We start from the raw sequence: 26489 nt of genomic DNA, 5'->3' as shown, positions 1-26489 counted from the left end.
TCACCCATGCAAACAAACACAGCTGGGTTTCTTTCAGCAAGGGATTTTCCAGCTATATTCTTGATCACAAAAGTGTCTCTCTAGAGCACTGCACGTTGGTGCATTATTAAAACGAACAGAACATCATGTATCATGCATATGCAGTGTGAGATTTTCAAATGATTATAACTTTATTTCTAGGCTGAACATGTCCTCTCTGAGGACCTAACCCATGGTAAAAACCTGAATTTTAAACCCAGGGAGAAATATTATTGTCCCAGTCATAATTCAGAAGTAAGCCAATCTTTCCTATAGGTTTCCATCTCTGGGATGAATCCTAACAAGACAAGTTTCAACCTCAAAGGCGTTTTCAAGAAGTTAGAAGTACTTGAATATACAAGTTTACCATGGAGCATGCCCCCAAGCAGGATCCAGAAGGGTAAACACCCCCACACTGGGATCTTCTGTGACTTAATTAGGTATAAGGATTGGAGAAAGGCACAGCAGCCTTTCGCAGGGGTGCAATGTGGACTCGGTCCTGTGAAAACTAGTGTGTCAACATGTATTAAAAGCTGTACTATAATGTACATGTATACAGTTAAGATTACACGTCTACCCTTAGTGCTGAATTCCTGACTAAGTTCTTTTTCACCCTATCTTTATTCTGTTGCTAGAGTAGATCAGACTTTTTAGTGGAGAAAGGCATTTTAGCAGATTTATTCAGTTATATCACACACACACACACACACACACACACAGCGCATCAACTTTTATATTTGAACGAGAAAGTGAAAGAGCTTCACTATATAGAGAGAGGCTAGATTCTCAGTAAATGTCAATTTCACCACACACAAATATTTCTACCAATAATCATCAGAATTTACAGATGGGCACAGTTAGAAAAATGCTGCTTGAGAACTTTGAGATTGATTTAAGGTTATTTATGCTCTATGTTTTAATGTATGATTGACTGTGTGTTTTAATGGTTATAAATAAGGCCTTACTTCACTTGAGATATTGCGGATTCTGCAATTTTAGGGTTCCACCACAGTTTTGATGGCAGGAGCCCTGCCATGTGTGGGGCTGAGAGCGGGAGCCCAAGGTGACCTCAGTCAGCTCAGTGTTCCCACTGACAACAGGAGCCCTGACTTAGCCTCAGGCAGCCGGCAGCAGAAGATCGTGGAAAAGTAATAAGGGACTATATTACCGCAAATAAGGTCCATTATTACTTTTCCACAATTTTCTATAGCTTGTTCACAACTCAGCTGCAAATTTTTTTTGACAATCATCTTGCAATTCAAGTAGGGCCATTAACTTTTTGAATCACATCAACTGTCATTAAATTGTCTGAAACACGCCCCCCAGTTTTCACAACCATGAAATTTTAAATCAGTTAAAATAAAAAAAGCTTGAAAACACACATTGATATTAGCCGTCAAAATATATAGAATTCTGTTAAGACCGAACATGGAAGCCTTATTCATTCATGGATGCTACTTCAGACATTATCCTTACAAAGAATTGGCCTGAAGAGCTCAGTGTACAAGCATGTTAAATCACTGCCTCATTTGCCCTGTGACAAAGCTAGAAGCCCTAGAACGCAAAATGTTTTTAGCACAGATAAGGCTTTTCTTTTAACGGTTCCTTCCCCAGTGCGCTCAGGTGACTGCAGGAGCAGCTTGCCCTCCTCCCCACAGCACAAGAGGGCATCTGCCTTTGTAAGATTTATTGACAGAGCGGCTGCCTTGGAGGAGGTCAAGGGTCAGGGGCAAGAGGATAATCCATGCTTCTCATGGGCCCTGAAAATACATTACATGAAAGAGATTTGCCATGGTCCAGGGCATATCGAACAGAGTTCACAAGCGCTGGGAGGAAGCACAAGTCTGCTCCCCACACCCCCACTGTACCTGCCTCAGGAGAAACTCCTGGAGGCTGATCACTAAAGACCCTTGGACAGAGGCTGGCTAAATCAAGGATGACAGAGAAGTCACTCCCACCAAAGGTAGCAGCAATTACTGAAACTGCTGCTCCTATGGGAGTCCTATGGGTCTATGAAGGCCTCAGGGAATTGGGCGGGGTGGGGGGGAGGGTGCTGCTCCTGTGTTTCCAACAGAACTCAGGGCTGAACTAAAGCAATTCAGGAACAAAGATCCCCCCTGCACTATGGCACCAAACTTGCTTGGAATGAACTAGCACAGGCCACCCACACGAGAGCCATCTACTGGGGCCTGCAACCACTACTAGGGCGTCTGCCACCCTAGGTCACCATTCCTTTGCCTTTCACTGGGTGAGGGTACGTCCCAGAAGATGGAGGACTTAGAGGGGCTGGGGGCCTAAGGGGGCCTTGCAACTCCACTCTGGCAGAGCCATGATGTGGTGGCAGCAGCAAGGGCATGTCCAGGTTGGCAGGGGACATGCAGAGCAATGTCTTTCAGCATTCATAGGAGTGGGGTGTTAATGGGCAGTTCCCAACTCAGAGCTACCATTTCAGGCTCCCTGCAGCCATCTCCGCATCAGTTACACCTGTAGTGCCCCCTCTTCACCTGGTTACCTCCTTTAATGCCAATCCGCTTACAGGTCTGCATTCTTTTGGATCCCACCACCCACTCAGCGGGGTGTATCTTCTTTCTTTTTTCCTATGAAATTATTTGGCGGTGCCTCCACCCCCCCTCGCTCCTTCCTGGCAGGGTCACCAGGGCAGCTTGGGAGGAAAATTCTAACCACAGGGTAATCCCCACTTACTTGCCAGATAGTTGGAGACTTCCAAGAAACAACACAAACACAATAATTATATTAAACAGGAGACAAATACAACATGACAGGGTAAAACACTATTTTTAGGGTCACCAGTGCCCACACTGCAAATACCCGTGACTTGATGTAGCAAATGTAAAATTAGTGTCCCATTGGTACGTGTACTTTGCTGGGGCTCTTGATGACCTATAACTAGAAAATTCTTCTCTGCAGTGGTTTAGCAGTGTGGCTGACTGGGTTCAGTACAGCCCAAAGGACTCACAAGTGGGAGAAGTTGGTAAATCTCTCCACAGGTGTAATATGCAGCAGGTTATAAAATCCTCAAACCCTTACTCCCTGGCTTGAGGACACAGTTCAGGGAGTAGGGGGTCCCCAAAACAAATTCCCTGACTAACTAGCTAAAAGATGGTGCACTCACAAACTCCATGAATGATCCTCAGGTTCAGAGAGGACTCTGGACTCCTCAGTCACTGCAGAGGGGCTACTCTCTGCTGGCAGGGATCCTCCTCAGGCGCAAATCAGGCTGCGTCGGTCCCAGGATTTCCCCTCACCACAAAGGGGTGCAGGGCTCAAGGTGTAGGTTACACAACTACACTAACATCCAAACTGTAGCCTCCTAGCCCAGCCTCCAGTCACACACTCAGCAGGCAGCTTCCCTGGACTAGCAGACAGAGCAGAGCTGACCATGTGGTGACTGGTCTCACCTAGGGAGCTGGAGGGCGAACTCAGCTGGCTGGGAAGTTTCCCAGCAAACGCTACAAATTGGGAATCATCAGTGGAGAAGGAAAAACCCAGCTGAGGGATCTGCTGTCAGGTCCCTAGAGGCCTGTTCTCAGGGGGAACCCTGCATGCAGGCCTGGGACTCACCAGCTCCCCACAGAGCCAGTCCTGCCCTTTCCTTTGCTGGCTCCAGACTGATTCCAAAATGGCTTCTCCCTGGGCTGCCAGCAGACAGATTCCCAAAAATCTATGTAATCTCCTTGCGGGTTACACACCTTTCAACTCACCAGGAGATGGGTTGAAACAGAGATTGATGTCATCCTATTAGTTCAGTAGTCAGGGCCACTAGGCCTTAATCTAACCCTGACAGAACCTCACAAATTCCATGAGGGCATTTTAGGGAGCATGATGCTGGCTTCTTCCTAGATATTTCCTAAAGGCACATGGTCGCCTGTATTGCCCATCTCTTGGGACTCGGGAGGCAACAAAATGCCTGGACATCTGTTGGGAAATACACCCTCTCTGTTGTTATAGTTGTGTTTGCTCTCAGCTTCCAAACTCGATGAAGCCCTCCTGCTTCAAAATTCCATGTTGATAACATTTGCAGTTATATGTTCAAAGTTAAAAAGAAAACTCAAAGCGCACACTTCAATGTACAAATTGATTGGGGTGGGGGGAGGCAGGTGGAAGTTTTTACAGACATACCCCTGGGTGCAGCACTATACCGGTGGCCCTATGCCTCACGGATGAAGTTTTTCATCTTCCTTAGGTACTGGCCATGAGCACATGCAGGTTACTGTCATACAAGCAGTGGTCTGATGCACTTCAGTAGTTCTTCTATCTCATGGTCCTCTTAACCCAACTCCTACAGGGAACACGTTTAGGGATTAGCACTGAGCTATGGGACCTATGTCCAGGCCACTTTTCGAAGCGGGAGGAGGGAGAGAACAAGCCACCACCAGGGAAATAGAAACATTTGATTTTGTAGGCTGGAGTTGCTCTTTGGTGTCACCTTCTAGATGCATCACTGACCAGCGCTCAACCAGTCACCCAGTTAATCAAGAACAATAGCAAGCCCGTTAACCTGACTGATTAGCTCGTATGTGTCCCATCTCAGCCTCCTATAGCTCTAGTGAGGAGAGGGAAGGCAGGGAAAAACAATTAGTATGAAGAGCAGTGGAGGTTAAATGAATCTGTGCTATGCCTGTCACTCAAGCAGCTTAAGTGATTCCATGCGGTCAGGGCATCCTGACTCGGGTTAAAATAAAACCAAGAACTTCCAGTGAAGGCTGCTTGGGCTAGAGCTGGAAGGGCTAGGGGAGGCAGAGCAAGGCAGGCAGCATTGAGTGGGGTTAGGGGAAGGTAGCAGTTGATGCTGTCTGGGTGCTGAAAGAGCTGGGCAATAATGAATAGAGTCTGTGATCAGAGTTAATTAGATGCTTTGGGTCCAAGGCTAGAAGGAGAGTGATTTAAAGCAAGGCCCATAAGACAGCAAAAATATCTTTAGGGGCCTTATGGGGGTCTAGAAGGATAGCCCATCACAGAGCAACACTTTCCTGCCTTGTAGAGAAGGGTGATGGCCAGGTTACACCTGTAGAGCACTTAGAGGGTGAATGACATGGTCTCAAGCTACTGAGTTACTGTCACCACCACATTGGAATTTGCCAGAGGGAAGCGGAGTGCACCCAGTTTTCATCTAGAGAGGTAGCACTCCCTATGCTTTAGGAGGGGGACTTCTTCATATCCTACTGATGGTCCATTTATAGATGGCCTAGTTACCTTAGGATCTAGGTGCCACATTAAACCAGCATTATATGAAAGCTAAAGCCTGTACAGAACTTACCTCACAGTAGCTAAAGTTAAATTTCCTCTGCAGCATTACCGTAGTATAGGAGTCAGCACTCCTGCCACTTTGGACTATTCATCTTTTAGTTAAAGGAGGAAGGGCACTTTAGTCCTACGTGGGAATGAGGGGGTTGGGGGGGTGGTTAGAGTTCCTGGCTTGAAAATGAAGACTGTTTTCCACAAATATATATTTGCCATTACCTGTCTCTCCCCCACTCCTCTTTCGATCTCCATCCCCTCCAAGACTTCTGCATCAATCCTGAGCAGTTTGAGAGAAGGAACCAGCAGCACATATGCCTGGAATGTGGAAGCCAATGACTGAAGCTTGCCCACAAGAGATGCTGAGTATGAAAGTACCAGCTTCCATTTTGTGAAACAGAACAGGTAGCTCAGCTGTCTAGAGTGGCTCTCGACAGGCCTGGCCAGGGGTAGTCAAGGCCCAAAAGTTTGTCCGCTAAAAAGGATTTTGGGGTATAGCTGCACCAGCAAATGCCCCTAGTAGATACACAGCTTGTACCAACTTAAAAAGAACCATTGAGTATAGCTTGAACCACTTCCCTGAACCAAATAAGCTATACTAGCAAACCCCTTTCCCCCTCCAAACAACATGATGCCAGCAAACGTTTTTAGCATCCATCAGGCCAAAAATTCCAATCAGAAATCCTGGCTAGCAGCTGTGGTTCTTCCCCTGCAACAAAACCTCAGCGGCAGAGCCAAGAGTCTTCGGGGCTAACAGGTATCCAGCCCACATGCAATTGAGATGTTTTCTGTTTGTGGGTTAAAGTGACAGCTGCTGACAGTGAAAAAATGAATCTGTGGGTTCACCTTGTACACGGCCCTATTCCAGTCCAGCAATGGGGACAAGAGGTCAAACATTACCTGAATTCCTACCAACCCTTCACCCAACATGGTAGCCCATCTGGGTTAAGGATTTGGTGACATTGGCGGTGTCCTAGTCAGTTCTGAAAGGGTTAATCACCCACTAAATTCTCTACTCAAATCCACTGTAGGTTTATGAGTAGGTGGAGACTTCCCATTCCAGCTCTGCCTAACCTGCAAGATAAAGATCTCCCCATAGGTCAATGAGATCAGCTTTCAGGTCCCTGTGCCTGTGCAGATGAAGGTTTACTTACCAGGGCCTGCAGCAACAGTGCTTCCAGTTCATAAAGCTATGGACACTGTTGGGACCTTCCTCTCTACTTAGGGCCATCCTGGGTCATGGTAGTACTAATGCTACCTTCAGCTTGGTCACTGGCAGTTTTATTAAGTTATAGCATCCTTCAGGCACCTGATGATGCTCAGAGAGATCCCAGCTACTATGCCCGTGAAGAGAGGCAGCCAATCCATAGGAATCTGTCTCAATCCCAGGGACCTCTTGAGGATATTTTGCTAGAGGCCAGCCAGAGCAGCCTATGTGAGTTAGCACACATTGGCCAGGCCTCACAGCACATAGGTGTAAAGCCAGGGTCCATTCCACCTCGGCTCCCCTGTTATTTACCAGTTGATATGGATGGACAGGAACAGCACTAAGGAAACCTTTGCCCTGCAGGTGGAAATGACTGAGGCCGACTGGAGGAGCAGCTCTCAAGAAGCCAAAGTGTTCCTGGTTCCAACAGCAACCATGATGAAAATGGCCAATTTTTGCTTCTGGAGGAGAGCTGGGAGTTTGGACCAGGCACACGTGCATCCCTGGAACAGCAGCAGGCTCTCTGCAGGAAGAATGGTATTGTGCACACAGGAACTGAGGAATTTCCACTTGCTCCCAGCTGCAGCGGAAACCGAGCTGGTGCAAATTTTATTGGCTGCCACCCCCATCCACAACACTCCTCCTGCAATGGGATCAGTACCATACAGGACTAGAGGGGAAAAGGGGAGCATTAAGGCAATAGGGGAAACATCCATTCTTTTCCCTACATGGTGTAACCTCTGTAAGTTCAAGACGAGAGGAGACAGCAGCTGATGCGACCCTCCCCCCCCAGCTTTATCTGCAGGGGGAGGATGTGAGGGGAGTTCAAAACACAGTAGGTGGTGGAGAGCATGCAGACAAGAAATATATGCTTGTGAGCTGCCTTCACCACCAGAGAGAGACTGGGGAAGTCCAGGAATCACCTCCAGTCTAACAAGTTGACAGTGCAAGAGAAGCAGTTTATTTTGAGGCTAATTTGCATAAGAAGTCTGCTTTCAAGGTTGCTGTGTACTTTTCATTGCTAAAGAAACCGTTATCAGCTCCATCCCCAAGACACAACCCAGTTCAGATGATACGGCAACAATAGGGACCATACAGTCCTAAACTTGCTATAGTGATGCACCGCCCTCTAGTGGTCAAACACTTGAAGTGGCGTAAACAGCTTTCAGTTCATTCAGTATACCGGCCAACAGGGATAGCGCTTGGGGAGGGAAGAGGCAGTTAGCTACCATCCTAGCTACTACGGATGTAGAAGCCCTCTACACCAACATTCCACACAAAGGTGGACTACAAGCAGTCAGGAACAGTATCCCTGATAATGTCACAGAAAACCTGGTGTCTGAACTTTGTGACTTTGTCCTCACCCATAACTATTTCACATTTGGGGACAATGTATATCTTCAAAATCAGCAGCACTGCTATGGGTACCTGCATAGCCCCCCAGTTTGCCAACATTTTTATGGCTGACTTAGAACAACGCTTCCTCAGCTCTCGTCCCCTAATGCCCCTGCTCTACTTGTGCTACATTGAGGACATCATCATCTGGACCCATGGAAAAGAAGCCCTGGAGGAATTCCACCATGATTTCAACAATTTCCATCCCACCATCAACCTCAGCCTGGACCAGTCCACACAAGAGATCCACTTCCTGGACACTACGGTGCTAATAAGTGATGGGCACATAAACACCCCCCTATACCGGAAACCTACTAACTGCTATACTTACCTACATGCCTCCAGCTTTCATTCGGACCACACCACACGATCCATTGTCTACAGCCAAGCTCTGCGATACAACCACATTTGCTCCAACCCCTCAGACAGAGACAAACCCCTACAAGATCTCTATCAAGCATTCTTACAACTACAATACCCACCTGCTGAAGTGAAGAAACAGATTAACAGAGCCAGAAGACTACCCAGAAGTCACCTACTACAGGACAGGCCCAACAAAGAAAATAACAGAACGCCACTAGCCATCACCTTCAGCCCCCAACTAAAACCTCTCCAGCACATTATGAAGGATCTACAACCTATCCTGAAGGACGACCCATCACTCTCACAGATCTTGGGAGACAGGCCAGTCCTTGCTTACAGACAGCCCCCCAACCTGAAGCAAATACTCACCAGCAACCACACACCAAAAACACTAACCCAGGAACCTATCCTTGCAACAAAGCCTGTTGCCAACTGTGTCTGCATATCTATTCAGGGGACACCATCATAATGTGGCTGATGTGATTAGGTCCTATCAGAGGCTTGTTCACCTGCACATCTACCCATGTCATATATGCCATCACGTGCCAGCAATGCCCCTCTGCCATGTACATTGGCCAAACTGGACAGTATCTACATAGAATAAATGGACACAAATCAGACATCAAGAATTATAACATTCAAAAACCAGTCTGAGAACACGTCAATCTCCCTGATCACTCCATTACAGACCTAAAAGTTGCAATATTCCAACAAAAAAAACCCTTCAGAAACAGACTCCAATGAGAGACTGCTGAATTGGACTTAATTTGCAAACTGGACACCATTAAATTAGGCTTGAATAAAGACTGGGAGTGGATGTGTCGTTACACAAAGTAAAGCTATTTCCCTATGTTTATTTCCCACCCCCTACTGTTCCTAAACCTTCTTGTCAACTGCTGGAAATGGCCCATCTTGATTATCACTACAAAAGTTCCACCCCCCCCTCCTGCTGGTAATAGCTCACCTTAACTGATCACTCTCGCTACAGTGTGCATGATAACACCCATTGTTTCATGTTCTCTGTGTGTATATATATCTATCTATCTTCATACTGTATTTTCCACTGCATGCATCCTATGAAGTGGGAAAGCTTATGCTCAAATACATTTGTTAGTCTCTAAGGTGCCACTGTTCTTTTTCCTCTCCCAAGAACAGACTAGTGGAAAGGGACACAGCTAGTCTTGGCCCTGGTGCAACTAAAGCAGACCTCTTAGAGTTCAATAATTTTGTTTCCAAACAGTACGTTGTGTCTTGTAATATGCAGAGAAGAGAAAGAGGGTGGTCGACTGGGAGGGCCCTACCAAATTCACACCTGTGAAAAACGTGTCGGACAGTGAAATCTGGTCTTGTCTGTACTTTTATCCTATACTATACAGATTTCAAAGGGGAGCCCAGTGTTCCTCAAACTGAGGGTCCTGAACCAAAATGGAGTTGTGGGGTTGGGGAGGGGGGTCACAAGGTTATTGTACAGAGGTTGCAGTATTGCCACCCTTACTTCTGTGCTGCCTTCAGAACCAGGTGGGCAGAGAGTGGTGGCGGCTACTGGCCAATGGCCCAGCTCTAAAAGCAGCAGCATAGAAGTAAGAGTGGCAATACTATATCATCACATCCTTACTTCTGCGCAGCAGCTGGCAATGGTGCTGCCTTCAGAGCTGGACTCCCTGCCAGCAGCCACCGCTCTCCATGACCCTGTTCTGAAGGCAGCGCTGCCACCAGCAGCAAGAGTGGCAATACCACAACCCCCCTACAATAACCTTGTGACCCCCCACAACCCAGTTTTGGGTTAGGACCCCTACAGTTACTTAAAACTGAACTTTTCAGTATATCTGAAATCATGAAATTAACTACTTTTAAAATCCTATTACTGTGAAATTGACCAAAATGGACTGTGAATTTGGTAGGGCCCTATCAGTTGGAAATCAGGACTCCTGGTTTCCAGCTGGTGGCAGAGCCAGGGATCACAGTGTGATTGCAGGTAAGTCACTTGACCTTTTCACATCATTTCATCCACCTCGACTGTCCTCTGTAAAATGGGGTTAGTTCCACCCACCCACCTCACTGGGATGTCAACAACTAGTGAAGTTTGTGGCTGTACAGTCCTTTGAACATGTAAAGTGCTACAATACTTACCATTTATTAATTTTCCATGTGATAGGTGGCTGTTGGGCTCTGAGGGCTCACAGGACCCTGGAAAGCAGTCTTACGCCTGCATGTGTGCATTTAGTGACATGCCATGTCTCAACATTCATACAGGGAACTCTACCTGTTGCTCATAACGGCATACTTCTCAATTATACAATTATCTGAACTCTGATTATCCAAGGTGGAGTGGTTTGCATAGTCACTACAGAATTACTTCTCTGTAACTACAGCACTCCGATCAATTGCTGTACTGATTTACGGAAGTAATGAGAATGCGCCAACCAGACCACAACTCTGGCTGCCTCAGCTTCTCACCCTCCTCTTCATCTTGATGTCTCCATTTAGTGAAAGGCCTCACTTAGAGTGTGGAGTGTAGCAACAGCACATGTGTGGACTTCCTCAGTTCCTGGGGGGTGTTTGACACCGCTCACGCCAGGTCCTTCCCCCAAGTCCCCACCCCCACTTTGCCCCTGCTCCTCCCCCATGCCGCTGAACAGCTGATCTGTAGCAGATGGATGGGGCGGGGGTGGGGTGGGGCGGGGGAGGGGAGGTGCTGATCCGCAGGGCCACTGGTGGGTGCTAACCACCCACTATTTTTTCCCTGGAGGCCCTGGAGCACCCATAGAATAAGTACCTATGAGCAAGGGGGAGTGGGATCAAGGACCCTGAGGAAATCTGGGGTTAGACAGGGTGAGAAGGAAGCAGTCAGGCCTCCATGGTTGCTGTGGGCATAGTGTGATGAGGCCTTCTAAGGTCAGTAACTAAAAAGCACACATTCACTGGAGGAATTATAGCTCTTGGATTCTGTTAATGCAATACAGATGGCACCCTGGGCTAAACTAAGTGGCGCTTATTCAAGTACCTCCAGCCCCAGTTTATTTAGCCCTGAATACAGTAATTGCCTTGAAAACAAGAGTGCTATTACAGTTGTAGGCAGGGGGCAGGAGTAAAAAACAAAAAAAACAAAACACCCAATCTCTAGTGAACAAAAAAGCACCCCTCACCCAAAGTTCCAAACTGTGGGAGGAGAGGTTTCCACAATACCACACCAGGAATTTCTCACAGGCAGGCCTCACTGGCAGCCCCTGTTGCACTATTAAGATGTCAATTCCAGGTGCTTCTTACCATATGACCAAGCCCCCTTGTGGTGTGACCATCACAAGGAGATTCTTATACAAAAGGAGAAAGGACAGAGCAAATATTGCAATGCACAAGGGTTGGGTTGTGATGTTTTTTAAGTAAATCTCTTTATTGCAGAAATACCCTCTATGTTTTAGATCTGTACATGCGTTTCTTCCAGTAGGAAGAGGTCCCTAAAAGACAAAGAAAAAAAGCTCAGCAGGGGCTCCACTTCCTTTCTGCTCAGCATATGGCTCTTGTTCTCCAGTTCAGATGCCAACAAATAAACCACCTTAGGGTACAAGCCTCTAGTTACTACAAGAGATGGGGGGGATGGGATGCTAGCTTCACTTCAGAGCAATAAAAAGGCGCCACCCCTGTAAGCATTAGGCTGGAGGGATCCGTACAAAGAGGAGGGGATTCAGGAAAGAAAGACTCAAATCACCTTAGAAATGCAATAGCAACGTTCCCCAGTGCTGTTGGTCTACATAGATTTAGCTTTCCCTGGAGGGATGGCATCTGGGGCGAAAGGGAAGTGCAGTCTCCATGGACCATTCAGTCCTTGGCCCACTGCTGAGACTACCAATTCCCTGGAGGCTTCTGCACTTCTTTACCCTCTGCCAAGGGAGGAGTAGCTAGCCAGCCAGCCTACCCCTTTAGTTGGAATTGGAGACTATGCCTGGAGAGCCAGTGCATAGGGCTTCATGCTTGCTATTGAAGGCAGACTCACCCACCAGGCCCCTGTACCCAAGACCAGGATCACATTCCATAGCTAGAAATGCCTCCACAGGCCAAGTAAAGTAGCCCACACCTTCCCTTGCAAGGGCAATGACTTCCATCCACCACTGCAAGAGCATCCCTCCCCCAAGCCTCCTATGCCAGTGAGAGAGATTAGGGACCCCAGGACAGCTCCTTTCGGGGGCAGGGGGTGGATTTCTTCACCCAAGGTACATTAGAGCTGCCCCTTGCTGCTGGCCACAGTCAGCACAATCACCAGATCCATTTCCCTTTGTTATAGAGATGCCAACATGTCCAAGGTTGGTAGGTGTCACTTGTCCCTTTATGATCCCCAAAATTGGGCAGCACATGCGCCATGAGCGTGAACACCCCAACCTCATTTGGGTTTCCAAGAAGGCAATAGGCAAAGGTCAGTAGGCAAGAGTAGAGCTGCAGTCACAAGCTGGCTGTTTCAGGGGTTTTGATGCGGGGCCTGAAGAGGAGGGTGAATGGAAGCTAGTACTCTGAATATTGTAAGCAGTAACTCCCCTTCTTCCCCAGGTCTCAGTCAGCAGCGACCTTGTCACTGCACACACAACCAGACGTCCAGGCACCAAGCCACCCCATTTCCTCACCTAGAATAGAGCCAGCAATCCAACCATCAGCGGTTGTGTGGAGCCAGCTATTAGGATACCCACTGTAGCAACTCCCCTTAAAGCCCATGATCCAGATACCAATGAGAGTGATTCCAGGCCCCGAGGCACTTAGTTAGCAATCCAAACACGGACAAACTCCTCCCTGTACCCCATGACCAGGACTCCAGTGGCAGCCATCCCTCCCTGGCCAGCAATCGAGATACAGATGCTTTTGTCTTATCATAATTAAAAAAAACACAGTATTAAAAATCGTAGATTTCATATCGGAAAAATAGTCATCACCTCTATAAAAGTTGGCAACCTAAGAACATGCCAGCAGAGCCAGTCAGGGCTGAGCCCACAGACACCTGTGCTAGTCAGTCTCTAAAGTGCCACTGAGCCAACAGGGAGCCAGTGAAAGGGAGGACTAGGGATGGAAGAAGGGGCTATGTAATTAGCAAAGCCCAAGACCCATCTGCCTGTGTTCCAAGAGCAGCTCGGCAATGACATCACAAGCTGTTGGATGGTCCACACTTGGAACAGGTGGGCTTGGCTCCTTCCAGGAGGCTTCTAATCTAATGAGAAGGAGAAGGGAGCTACATGGAAGGCAGTGTTTGGTTTACTCCAAAAAAATGGGAGGAATGATTTTGGGGAGCCAGGGGTGTCTGTCTAGAACCTTGTATGCTCAGATTCAGTCTGAGTTGGATGGGGGTAAGGGCAGGGAGAAGACAAAGTGAAGCTAATTGGAAGGGAAGCATTCTTTCACCCACAATGTACTACAACGGGTGACCCATCACCACCACCAGTAGGCCAAGCCCTCAGTCTTCTTGCTGGTTCATTGGATTCCCAGCTCACATGGTGAACAGAGGTGGCATGGGGAGGAGGATTATTCTATTGTTGGCCTCATGGACTGGAAGGGAATGAAGATGGGAAGGAGACGGTTAAACATGGAGTTAGCAGTGAAAACTTCGTGCCCTCCCAGGTTGATCAGATCATATGATGCAAGATAGAGAAATGGCCCGCTTCACAGAGTAGGAACTATCCAGAGACAGGAGAGGGGCTGCCCAGGGCTCTGATCACCAGAAGAGTCATATTGTATTGCGCCACTACAGTTCCTCAGTGTTTTGAGAGAAATGGGATCTCACTGGAGTAATGGTCAGTGTGAGGGGGATGAGGCAGGAATGTTCTGTTTGCATCTCTGCGGTGGGGTAGCACTAGGATCAGAAGACTCATTACTTGGGTACTTTGCTGTATTCTTCTCTGTGTATGTTCTTGCAGAGTGAAATGGCCAGCACTATCCCCAACAGCTGGAAAACAGGCATTGGGAAAAAGAAGAGAGTGTCAGAAAACAGGCAGGCTCAACAGGAAAAGCAAGCATTTTGGGATAACTGGGATCAGAGTGCAAGACAGGCAGACAGCTGGTCCTGCTGCCACAATGGGCTGTTAACAGCCAGCATGAGGACACAGCACTGTGCTGCATAAAGAGGTGTCTTAAAATCTTTGTTACTCTGGTTTAGCCTTTTATACAGATATCACTAGGATTTCACTAACTGAGACTAGTTACCCACATTCTTCTTAGTTATGGACACAATGGATTCCCAGCTACCAGATATGCTGGCAAGACCATGGAAAAGAGACACTCCCAGAACAGCAGCTAGTGCTTGGATAGATTCACCTTCCAATCTGTAACCTACAGATACTGAACATTCTGTTTGAAGGGTCCTCTCATTGGCTGTTGGAGCTTTGAACCCATCCCAGGGGGCATTAGAGCTGTGGTCCCACCCTGGCCAGGTCCCCAGAACCCGAAGTAGCCCAATGTTTAGGTTAGAGAGTGCAGGGGTAGTGGAGACTCACCTCAATGACAGCAACACCTGTACAGACTCCAAGGATGATGCCAAGGTTGTCCTGTAACCAGCTCTGCACATTCTTCATGCAGCCCTAGGAAAGAAAGAAGTAGGGTAAGAGTCTATAAACATCTGAAGGGTGCAACAGAATTATCAGACACAGATAAATATGATTTGTTGGGGAAGAGTCAAAGCAGCTTTTGTAAAGGGAAGTCATGCCTCACCAAGCTACCAGAATTCTACCAGAGGGTCAACAAATATGGGCAAAAGGGTGTTGCAGCTGATACAGTATACTTGGATTTTCAGAAAGCTTTTGATAATAAGGTCCCTCATAGGTTCTTAAGGAAAATTAAGTAGTTATGGGACAGGAGAGAAGGTCACCTCATAGATCAGTAACTGGTTAAAAGATAGGAAACAGTAGGAATAAATGGTCAGTTTCACAATGGAGAGGGATAAACAACAGGGTCCCCCAAGAATCTGTACTTGGACCTGTGCAGTTCAACATATTAATTCAATTCAATGGGATGGAAAAGGGGGTGAACAGTGAAGTTTGCAGAGGATACAAAATTATTCAAGATCATTAAGTCCATAGCTGACTGGGAAGAGTTACAGGGGCAATCTCATGAAACTGGGTGACTGGGAAACAAATGGACATATGAAATTCAACACTGATAAGTGCAAAATTGCACACTGGAAAAAATAATCCCAGCTATACACATAGTGATGGGTTCTAAATCAATTATTACCACTCAAAGATCTTAAGAGAACCACGGATAGTTCTCTGAAAACTTCAGCTCAATACATAGCAGTGGTCAAAAAGGCTAACAGAACGTTAAAAACTATTAGGAAAGTGATAGAAGATAAGACAGAAAATATTAATGCCATTATATACATTCATGGTATACCCATGCCTTGAATACTGTGTCCAGTTCTGGTTGCCTCATTTCAACACACAGATATTAGAATTGGCAAAAGTACAGAGAATGGCAAAAAAAATGACTGGGGTGTGGAACAGCTTCTATATGAGGAAACAGAGTGGGTTTGTTCATCTTAGAAAAGAATGATCGAAGTCTATGAAATCATCAAGGTGTGGAGAAAGTGAAGAAGGAAGTGTTATTTACCCCTTCACATAATGCAAGAGCCAGGGGTCACCCAATGAAATTAATAGGCAGCAGGTTTAATACCAACAAGAGGAAGTAGTTTTCCCTACACTACGCACAATTAACCTCTGGAAGTCATTGCCATGCGATGCTGCAATGGCCAAAAGTATGACAGGGTTCAAAAAAGAACTAGATAAGTGCATGGAAGATAGTCATGGATGGACCTATTAGCCAAAGATGGTCAGGGATATAATCCCCATGCTCAGGGCAACCCTAAACCTCTGGCTGCCAGAAGGTGGAAGACGAAGACAGGGGATAGATCACTCCAATTGTCCTGTTCTCTATACTCCCCTGGAAGCTCTGCTACTGGCCACTTTCGGAGACCAGATGGACCATTGGTCTTACCCTGTGTGACCATTCTTATGTCCTTCGGGAAAGGGAACAGTTCCTGTTTCTCCTTCTGAACCATGGAATGACATGGACTTTCCTGACAGTGAGATTTATCAGGCTGTAGAGCAGCATCAGCAGAGAAGGGGTGGAAGCCCCATTGCTTAGGGCATTTCAGAGCCAAGCCCTTGAAAACGTATCCTAGAAGGGCTCTGCAGTGTCTCCAGGACTAAGGACAAGATGACCTCAATAACAGTTTTCTGTCTCTAGCTTCTCTTAGAATACTACCAGGGAATCACACAATGGATACTTCCCATACAGGTCCCATGAGGCTCAAAGACTCACCTTTGTATAAACAGGCCAGTCAGCAACTGACACAGTCCTATTATTAGGAACATATTCACAGAAGCCACTCTTATGCTGACCGTCAACTGAGACATTGGAGCAGGAGCAGGGGTAGTAAGTCAGGCTTCTGTTCAGGAGGATCTCATTTTCCGTCCAGTTCTGTGGCCCAATCCAGCCACAGCAAGTGAGCTAAGAGCAAAGAAAGTATTCTCATTTATTCTCATTCAGATATTTTGGCTGGTAAAAGAGAGGGAGGGGCTGACAGTGGGTAGGGACAGGCTTTCTCCATGCAATATCTACTGCAGGTAGGAAACAAAATGGGAAGTGCAAGGGCTGGATTTTGATTTCTTCCCCATAACATTAACATGCCTCTAGCATCCCAGGTCATATCAGAAGTATGTGTGCATGGGGTAACCATTTAGAACAGAGGCACCAATCCAAACTTTACCTACGTGAGGGCCATTTTGGCAGCTAGCCATGAGTTAGAGGGCCACACCTAACGTGCTTAAAAAGAGGAAATTGCAGCGTCCCATCTTCAATCCAGAAGCGTAAGACACAGACTACAAGAACCAGCAAGCAGAGCACCTAGTGTGTTGGAGCATATGAGCCTCACCTCTAGGAAGAAGGCATAGGCAGACATTTAGAGGTCCATAGACCATATGACTTATACTCAAGTCATGCTTCTATACACACACTGATAAGGCATTCTGGTACTGTCACTTTATGAGTGATAGCCTCTTTTAAAAACTACAGGGGAAACTAGTGAAGACCTGAGTTAGACACAATCTTGTGTGACTCTATATCAGTGCGAGAGGGTTTTGGTTTTGTTTGTTTGTTTTTTTTTTTTTAAGGGCGGGGGGGGAATAGGTGAGGTAGAACACACTTCTGATGCTATCTCCTCTTATCCCCAGCTCATTACAAAACCATGGTGCTGAATGCAAGGGTGCTACTACAAAACGAGGCAGGGCAAGATGGCGATGTTTCTGGTGAATAATGGGTGAGAGCAGGAGGATGGCAGAAGGCATGCATGCTTAGTTGGAGAGACTTTGTGGCCTTTATGTTGGCAAGGTAATCCCTTCCCAGAATCAAATCTGTAGACCACGTAGGGGACATAGTTAAGCAGTATTTTTACATGTTTTTACTTGAGATTGTACAGACTCTGAATAGTTACTTGATCTTCTCCTTAAGTGTACCATTTCCATAATATTAGATGTCGTGGTTGTAAGAAACCAGAACATTTTGGAGAACATGCAGAGTAGCAACCTTAAAGTTAACTTGCAAAAAAGTTCTATCAATGCAAGGTTCATCCTCTTCTGCCCAGATCTTCAGCCCCTGAAATTTAAGTGCTACAGTAACAGCTGGCCACCACAAGATGGAGCCCACCTGCTACCATGTCTACCCAAAACTTTGGACCCACCCTAGTCATCAGTTTGGGGAAAAAACAAAACAAACAATGAGGAGTCCAGTGGCACCTTAAAGACTAACATTTATTTGGACATAAGCTTTTGTGGGTAAAAAACCCACTTCCTCAGATGCATGGAAACAGCTTGAGTCAGCTGTTTCAAAACAGAATGTGTAGGCTAATGGGGTGGTGAAGAGGAGACAAGACTGGGAGAAATTTTGTCTCATCTGCAAAAAGATCCCAGGGGCCAGACAATTATCTTCCTCCATCTACACATGGAAAGCTGATGGCTTCAGTGGGAAGCATATTCCCCCATGAGGTCTACCCAAGGCCACGTAAATCAGAATTTATGGTCTAGCCGGCTGTCTTATACACAACACCCATCGTTCAGTCGCCAAGTGCTTCCACCATAGTATCTGAGCAACAAGGTTACCAGAAGCTCACCAAGTGGAAGCCAGGGAGGGATTCAGATGCTTGGCCTACTAGCAAGTCCTCCGGCTTAAACTGGATTTATTTATTAAACCAGGTGACAATTTCATGAAGTGGAGAGTCCTGAAAATGCCAGAGCTGGTGCTTGAACAATTAAAAGACTCCAATTTAGAGCCAGCATCTGATATTTAAGACTTGAATTGGAACATTTAATTCCACTAAAACAGTCCCCAGGAAGAGCTAACTAATGCAAGGAGATTGGGAGTCTGGACAGCTTGAGCGAGCTGTGCAATGATGTGATATTCCAGAGATGCTCCAGACACAGTACCCACTATGCCACACATCCTCCCATGCTCACGCAGGGACTCTAGTGCTAATGAACAGCATTGGATCCCAGACACTAGACTCCTGTTTATCCACAGCATAGACTTTGGGGATGCAAGCTTCCCTGCTGCTGAAATGGATTCTGAGGAGGACAGGGGACTCCAACTCCATGGCCCAGTCAGTTGTCTGTAAGGTGGTCAAAGACGAAAGACTATGATGGCAGATTGTGGCTTGGATTTTTCCTTTAGCATCCAAATAGAGACCTACATGATACGGCTCTCCATCCCCATCTGCCCCATAGACCATGTAAAGTGCTTTTTGGTGCGTGGGAGTTTTAATCCCCAATAGGTAGGATGAAAACTGAAATGTTAAGAGGCTGATTTAGACACCTGGAGTCAGGAGCGCTTGGTCTTCACATTTATGCTTTGAGAATACAACACTGCCCCATTTCAGCTGCCGGGGGAGCCCGTGCATTCCAATTCACTGCCCCTCTTGCCACAACATGCTCAAGCTCATCCTTCTCTTTTTGCCCTGCTCTGTCCTATTGCCTTCCCCTCTATGCCTGAAACCCCCTCTCTGACTTGGTCTGGTCATGCCTCCACTCTCCCAGCCAAACCTCTTAGAGCATGCTCTTTCCAGAAAGCATAGACATTGAAACAAACAAGAGCCATGGCACTAGAGTGTCCCTTGTTTTTACTGCATCCATTTATCCTGGCTAGATTGCACGCTCTCACAGGCAGGGCCCTTATTCTCCGGTTCGCCTGCAAAGCTCCCATCACAGTACTGGAGCTAGGTAAACATGACTCTGGCATGCCCAAATGCTGAACCAGGACATTCACTTTCCCCACCAGCTGTTCAGGCAGTGACCTTGATGCCAAGAGCAGAACCCATGGGCAGCTGGATGGCTCCCAGCAATGCTGGCACCTGCAGATAAGATACTACACCTTAGGGAGTAGGGCAACAGATTAAGCTGGGCTGCCTGGCATTAAACCTTCAGATTAGCGCACTACCAAAGAAATTAATCCCAGCAAAAGGAGTCAGTGGAGTATTAACGCATGGCTTGGTGCTGGGGTAAAGGAGTGCAAAGTAGTGGGGGTGGGGTGCCTCTGGAGAGTAAGGCTCAAATCACCACTCTCCACCCCTACCCCTTTGGGTCCGGCAGCTGCAGGGCCTTGCCTGAGAACAGCAGCCAAGATGGCCTCTCAGCAGGTAGGCACTCAAACCCTATACAGCTGGCTGTGCTGCTTGGCCAGATGGCAGGGCCCAGTGCAGTTCCCCTCCTCAACAGGCACAGTTCTACAAATATGAATGAGAACAAGGAACAGTCCTTTCCAGTAACAGCTTCCTAGTGCACGAGCCAAGTGCTGCAGCTGGAGACTAGCATGGTGAGAGTAATGCCAGGCGAGAGCCACAGGGCCAGACTGGAAGAAATGTTTAACAGGGAGAGTAATTAACCACTGGAACAATTTACCCAGGATCATAGTCTGTTCGCCATCACCAGCCATTTTTAAAATTAAGTTTGGATGTTTTTCTAAAAAGCTCTGCTCTAGCAATTACTTTGGGGGAAGTTCTGTGGTCTGTATTACACAGGAGGTCAAACTAGAGGATCACAATGGTCCCTTCTGACCTTGGAATCTGTGAACAGAGAGATTCAACACACAGGGCAACTGGCTAGGGAAGGGAAGGGATTCCTGAAATCCACTGGCAAGGAGGCTGGAGGGCATCACTGAAGGGGGGTGCATAGGACTGGAAGAGTGGGGGCCATGAGACAGGCTGAGAGGCAGTCAAGAGAAGGGGTTGCTAGAGTTTACCCAGCACCTGCCCCTACTCTCAATCTGACTCTAGCAGCACCTCACTTTTGTCCAATGCCAACGTTTGCCACCCCACCACCACATACAGCATTGTCTTTTCTCCTCACCATCCCTCACGCAATGACTCACCTGTTCCTGTACATAGTCCCATGCATCCTGGATGCTCTTTTTGTCTGGATCATAAGGGTCATAATCCCGAATGAGGTCACGGACCACGATGGACACTTCTGCTTTCAGCTGGCAAATGGAAGACAAGAGGGTTAAACACAGGTCACTCAAGATTGCTGCCCATGCTCTAGAGTTCACACTTGCTTCTCCAGGGTTAGAGATGGGATACTATCAGCCTGGCTGTGCAACTCACACTGCAGGCTTAGGCAAGTGGTTTCCCCTCTCAGTACAGAGAGGCTAAACACACTGACTTACTAATGAAGCCTCAAAGCCCAGGTATTTGCAAAGTACATTGAGATCCGCAGTGACTGACCAAGTTCAAATGAAGATGCTGGGCATTAGGGCAAGATTATACACAGGAAGGTGCGCTGACTCCCTCTGCCTCTTTTCAAGGAGCCAGAGTTGACTGGAAAGGTGGTGCAAGTAGAAGTTCGGCCAGCTTCCTCCCTGAGACCCACCCGGACAGACCACTGTATCTGCACCCAGCACTGTGGGAATCAGAACCCAAGTCATGAAACTAGGGTTTCCCTACTCAGCCTTGGGTGAGGGCAGTAGACAGCAGTCAAGACCCCTTGTTGGTAATTTACTGACAGATCCTACTAACTGGAGAGCCCAGCTGCATCTCAGAATGCAAATGATAAACTCCGAACATACCTTGCTCTAGATCTCCCTCCATCAGTAAATACCCCACCACCATATTGCCATTCATACCCACCCAGAGCCTGATAAGCAGAGCAAGCTAGTCACTCTCAGCGACACCTTCCTCATGGTCAGTCTCTCTCTTCCTCTCCTCCCCCCCCCCCCCCAACTCCCACTGCCTAAAAGAGTCTCAGGTCCTCCTCAGTCACTACTCTGGATACAGCAGCAGCTGCCAGGGGAGAGGGGAAGGATCAGGTCAGAAGGAGCATGGGGGAAAACTAGAGATTGCATTAGAGCAGAGTTGATGTCCACTGTAAGCATTTGAAATGCCCCCTCTTCTCCCCCCCCCCCCACACCATCAAGTTCAGTGGTGCCCATTTTTTTCACCCCCACTCATGTGGTGCTGGAGTCAGCATTTCCAAGCCAACCCAAGGTTACTGTAACCTGCCTGGATCAGCCATCCAGCCATCTACTTTATACCAAAAAGTGGCCTGGCCCAGCCAGCTTCAGCAATATTTACTGCTGCAGCTGCACAAGCTGCCTCAGGGCAAAGCTCATCTCAAAGCCAGGGTTGTTCATGACTCCCAGCACCAGGCAGCACTCTGTTCTTAGGGAATCTGCAGATTGGCTTTCTGTGGGGACAGCCAGGTTCAGCCACATGACCTCTCCTCTTCCCTCAGCTGACTTCTAACCCTCTTCCCCTTCATTCCTGGCAAACTTCTCCCCCTGCCCTGTTCTCCAACTCAGGGGGAAATGACAGCAATGTGACCTGGTTCCTGCTAATGGGATTGGCCTCTGCTGCTTCAGTAAGCTCAAAAGGTTACTGAATCTTTGGGCCTCCTTCCTTCTCCCCTTCCACACACCTCTCTGCAGAGGCAGGCAAGGAGAGCTACTCTTCTACCCTGAACCCCACCCAGGAAGTCATCTGCCAGCTTGCACATTCAGTCAAAGAAAGGTCAGCTTAGCAAAAAGCCTGAGCCCTGTTCAAGTGCTTCAGTCCCAGATTTTGATCAGCTCCATTACTGCCCACACCAAAACTGCTGACAGCATGACGTGGGCCTGAACCAGAGCCCCAGATCTGAGCCCCTCAGAGCTCAGGGAAAAGCTCTGCTCACGCACAGCTCTAGCTTGTTTTATTGCTGTGCAAATTCTGTGCAAATCACATGAGGAAGTGGTGCCTGGGGGGAAAGGGAGAAGAGTCTCAAGTGGCTCTAGTTCTAAGCTAGGGGGTTTTTAAATGCATATGTGTACATTATGCAGCACATGTACTGTGCCCTCCCCACCCCTTTCTTGTAACTGACTAGCATTCTTTGTTTTATTTTCCTTCCTTCCCATGCTGTGTGTGTTTTTGCACTGTGTTCTCGGCTGTATGTTGGAGTGTTTGAAACTCCTTTTGTGACTGTGTGTATGTTTGGGTAAATGGGTGTCTATCCACCTGTCCATCTGTACGTGTGTCTGCATGTTTCTGTTCATAGGGGTGCCTGTCTCCACGTGGTCATGTCTCGTAATCTGTGTCTGTGTGTGCACGCACGTGTGGTTGTTTGTGTCTCAATGTGATTGCATGTTTGCATGCCTGAAGAAGGGATCCTGGGTGTGGTGTTCTGTCCAATCTAGAGGCACCGAGATCACTTAGAGACACAAAATGAGTCTGCTCTACAGCCAACAACTAGTTGGTTTTTAGCTCATTCAGTAGAGGCTCATGCTTTAAGCTCCAGAGGCCCCAGGTTCAATCCCACCCGACAACGACCAGGGTCTGCTGGCATTATACCAGCATTGCAAGGAACTGCAGATAATTATAAACCAAGGGTTACTGGGTGTTTCAGAAAGAATCCGGGGGCGGGGGTGTGTGGTTAATTACACAGAAAGTACAGTTCTGGAGAGTGAACCTAGGGCAACCTGTTTTCAAGTCTAACTGGCAGAGCAAGCCAAGAATGAACACAGGCATCCACAGTTAAACACCTAGCCCCCTGTGTGTCGCCAAGGCAACTAACTGAAAGAGCAGCAAGCTGGAAAAGCATGTTGAGCAACTGTCTGCAGGTCACTTTCAAAACCCAGCCCCCTTCAACACCCCAAAAAAACCCACTGCTGTGCATCACTGGTGCTATACAGAGCTAGAGTAGGAAATGGCTTAAAGTTAGCTGCATGAGGAGGTTGCTGCCCCCCAATGTAACAGTGGCCATGTAATTTCTCAACTTCCCTTTCATTGGTTTGTGCAGCTTTCCACAGTAATCACTGCACTAATGGAAGAAATCTGAGTCTGGCCTGCACGGTTACACTCACTATATTATTCATGCATCTAGCTATGGAAGACGCCCCATAGGTCATCCAGTCCATCTCTCTAGGACCAACGCTAGATCGTTCTCTCTGGAACATTATGTTTTTGTCAGGTCCAGTTTTCAATGCATATCAAGTGATGGGGCTCCCATCCCCGCTTTGGGAGATTATTCCCAAATCAGTTCCAATCCTGCAACTGAGGCACACGTTACAGCCACTTAGCCAGAGACGAGCCTCTGCATACACTACACAATTGACAAATACGAATAGGAGAGTTGTTATACCCCAAGTCATTTAGAGCTAGGTTGCAAAAGTCCTACAAAATATAGCACAGGACAGTGGTTTTCAAACTTTTTTTCCTGGCAACTTACATGAAGAAAATTGTTGATGCCCATGATGCAATGGAGCTGGGGATGAGGGGTTTGCAGTGTGGGAGGGGCTTAGGGCTGGGGCAGAGGGTTGGGATGTGGAGGTGAGGGCTGGGGCCGGGAGTTGGGGCATGGGAGGGGGCTCTGGGTTGGGGTGCAGGTTGTAGGATGTGGCAGAGATGACAGGTTTGGGGTGCAGGAAGGGGCTCCAGGTTTGGGGGGCTCAGGGCTGGGGTGCAGGTTGTAGGATGTGGCAGAGATGACAGGTTTGGGGTGCAGGAAGGGGCTCCAGGTTTGGGGGGCTCAGGGCTGGGGCGCAAGGTTACCTCAGGCGGCTCCCATTCAGCAGCGCAGCGGGGGTGCTAAGGCAGGCTTCCTGCCTGTCCTGGGACCGCAGACCACTCTGCACCCCAGAAGCAGCCAGCAGCAAGTCTGGCTCCTAGGCAGAGGCGTGGAAGTGGTTCTTACCTGCAGGCACCGCCCCCTCCAGCTCAGTCAATGGGAATCCGGAGCCGGTGCTTGGGGTGGGGGCAGCGAGCAGAACCCCGTGGCCCCCCTGCCTAGGAGACAGACCTGCTGCTGGCCGCTTCTGGGGTGCAGTGCGGTGTTAGAACAGGTAGGAACTAGCCTGCCTTAGCTGGGCAGCACTGCTGATGGGCCTTTTAACGGACTGGTTGGTGGTGCTGACCAGAGCTGCCGCGACCCAGCACTGGGTCATGACCCACAGTTTGAAAGCCACTGGCATAGGAAGCAACCTGAACTAGGCTAGAGGAGATCTAAAAGGGACTTTCTAGCCCTAGTGTTTAGGATTCTATGATCTATGGAGGGGCAGGGGGTGACAGAAACTGGGACTGATCATTAAACAGCAACCCACAGTTTAAAGAGTAGAATGTAGTTTGTCAAATGCATATCACTATTTTGGGAGCTACCAGTCTCCCACCCCTTCCAGCTGCGAAGAGCCCGCACCGGTTTCATTAACAAGAGGCAAACATAAGGAAGAAGGGGGGGGTTGTGCTGACAGCCTTACACCTAGCGTAGAGTCTACACTGCAAAACAAAGGTGTGTTCTTAACTTAGGTTAAAAAACAGCAGTGAAGAGATGTCAACTCTGCTTTTCACTGATGTTAAGCTGGGAGTTGAACCTGATTTGTCATACAGTCACTGCTATTTTAACCCTTGCTAAACCAATAGCAGTCAGCTCACCCAAGTTAAAAACACTTTTTGGAGACAGACATATCTATAGTGGAGAGGATACTTCACCTGCCTCCCACGGACACTGTGGTGTGGGAGCCTCGTTGCCACTACACACTGCTGGAGGATGGGAGGTACTCACTCAAGTCTGCACAATTAGCCTGTTGCTAGAGCAACCCTGGGGCAATGGACCTTGACTTTATCATGTGATGGGCCAGAACTTTAGACTAAGGTGGATGGAAGGGACAGGAAGGTACAACATTTCCTAGCCAAAACCAGGCCTGGAGGAGAGGGGAAGGCAGGGAAAGAAAACTTCAGAAGTCACTCAGGTTTTGCTCTTAACTAACGGTTTCATACAGCAGCAGTGTGACCTAGCTTTGGACTGGGCCTCAGGAGACCTGGCTTCTATTCCCAGCTCAGCCACTGACCAGTGGGGTGACCTTGGGCAAGTCTTTTCACCCCCTCTATCTCCATTTTACAGACTGGGGATACCGAGGCAGTGAGATTACCTCCTTTGTAAAGCGCTGTGAGATCTACTGATGAAAAGCGCTTGGTATTATTTACTTTTGGACAAATTGTACTTTCCTGGGAGCTTTCCAGATGGGGTACGGACATCTCTACTGAGAAGTGGAGGTACAGATTTGTCACGTACACCGCATTTCAGGCCTGAAGTACCCTCTTCCTAAACATCACCAACCCCAATCCCTCACGGTCCATCGCTGAAAGTTATTTCCTAGCCAAGTTTCTTGAACCAAAGAGAACGTCATTGTGGAAAGTATCCTAAATGCTAAGAGACTGAGTCTTGTGTAGTTCTCAGCATACTTTACAGTACTTTCCTTGGACTCCTTCAGGAGAAGGGGCACTAAATACAAAGTAACATTCACAGCACCACAAGTGCATGGCCTGCTGTGAGTCAGAGGGGCAGGAGAAATTCTAGCCAATAACACTTGCATAGATCTTCAGAGCAGCACCCCCAAGTACCCCAGAGAGCAGATAGCACGTCAGGTTTAAGGGATCCTCCCAAACGCTCCAATGTAACAGCCCACATGGAGTTCGATTGCCTTGGATGGATGGCATGGCAGTGTTTGGAATCTCAGCTAGGGAGCCCAACTGCCCCCTTTCCTCCACAGAAAGGATGAAGGAATCCAAGCAGCTCTGCTACTGGGTGTATACTGGCACCACCTTGCTGCAGGAGCCCTTATTGTATAGTCCCTGGCGTCGTCCCCTACACTGCTGCCAATATCAGCCGCTTGCAAGAAATTCCAGGTTAGACAAAACCCTGCAGTTTTTGGGGTGAAGTGTTGAACAGTGCAGAGAGGAAGGAGTGTTAAGGAGAGCATTGGGGTGGGTGGC

General features: G+C 47.8%; 1 protein-coding gene across 6 annotated transcripts in view; it reads right to left on the bottom strand.

The window, feature by feature from the left end:
* Positions 1-11612: 11612 nt before the first annotated feature.
* CD82 (CD82 molecule) overlaps positions 11613-26489 on the bottom strand; it is a 65265-nt gene continuing 50388 nt past the window's right edge. For all 6 annotated transcript variants that reach the window (XM_007060722.4, XM_037900097.2, XM_043548317.1 and 3 more), the window contains 4 exons: positions 20627-20734; positions 16532-16720; positions 14710-14793; positions 11613-14162 (listed from right to left, as the gene is read on the bottom strand). In XM_007060722.4, coding sequence (XP_007060784.2) covers positions 14088-14162; positions 14710-14793; positions 16532-16720; positions 20627-20734 — 456 coding nt within the window. In that variant the 3' untranslated portion in view covers positions 11613-14087. The remainder of the gene's footprint in view (positions 14163-14709; positions 14794-16531; positions 16721-20626; positions 20735-26489) is intronic.

This window comes from Chelonia mydas, chromosome 6 (assembly GCF_015237465.2).
Source record: "Chelonia mydas isolate rCheMyd1 chromosome 6, rCheMyd1.pri.v2, whole genome shotgun sequence".
Taxonomy (NCBI): Eukaryota; Metazoa; Chordata; order Testudines; family Cheloniidae; genus Chelonia; species Chelonia mydas.
The sequence above is the reverse complement of the archived record's forward strand: the minus strand, read 5'-3'. Positions and strand labels throughout refer to the sequence as shown.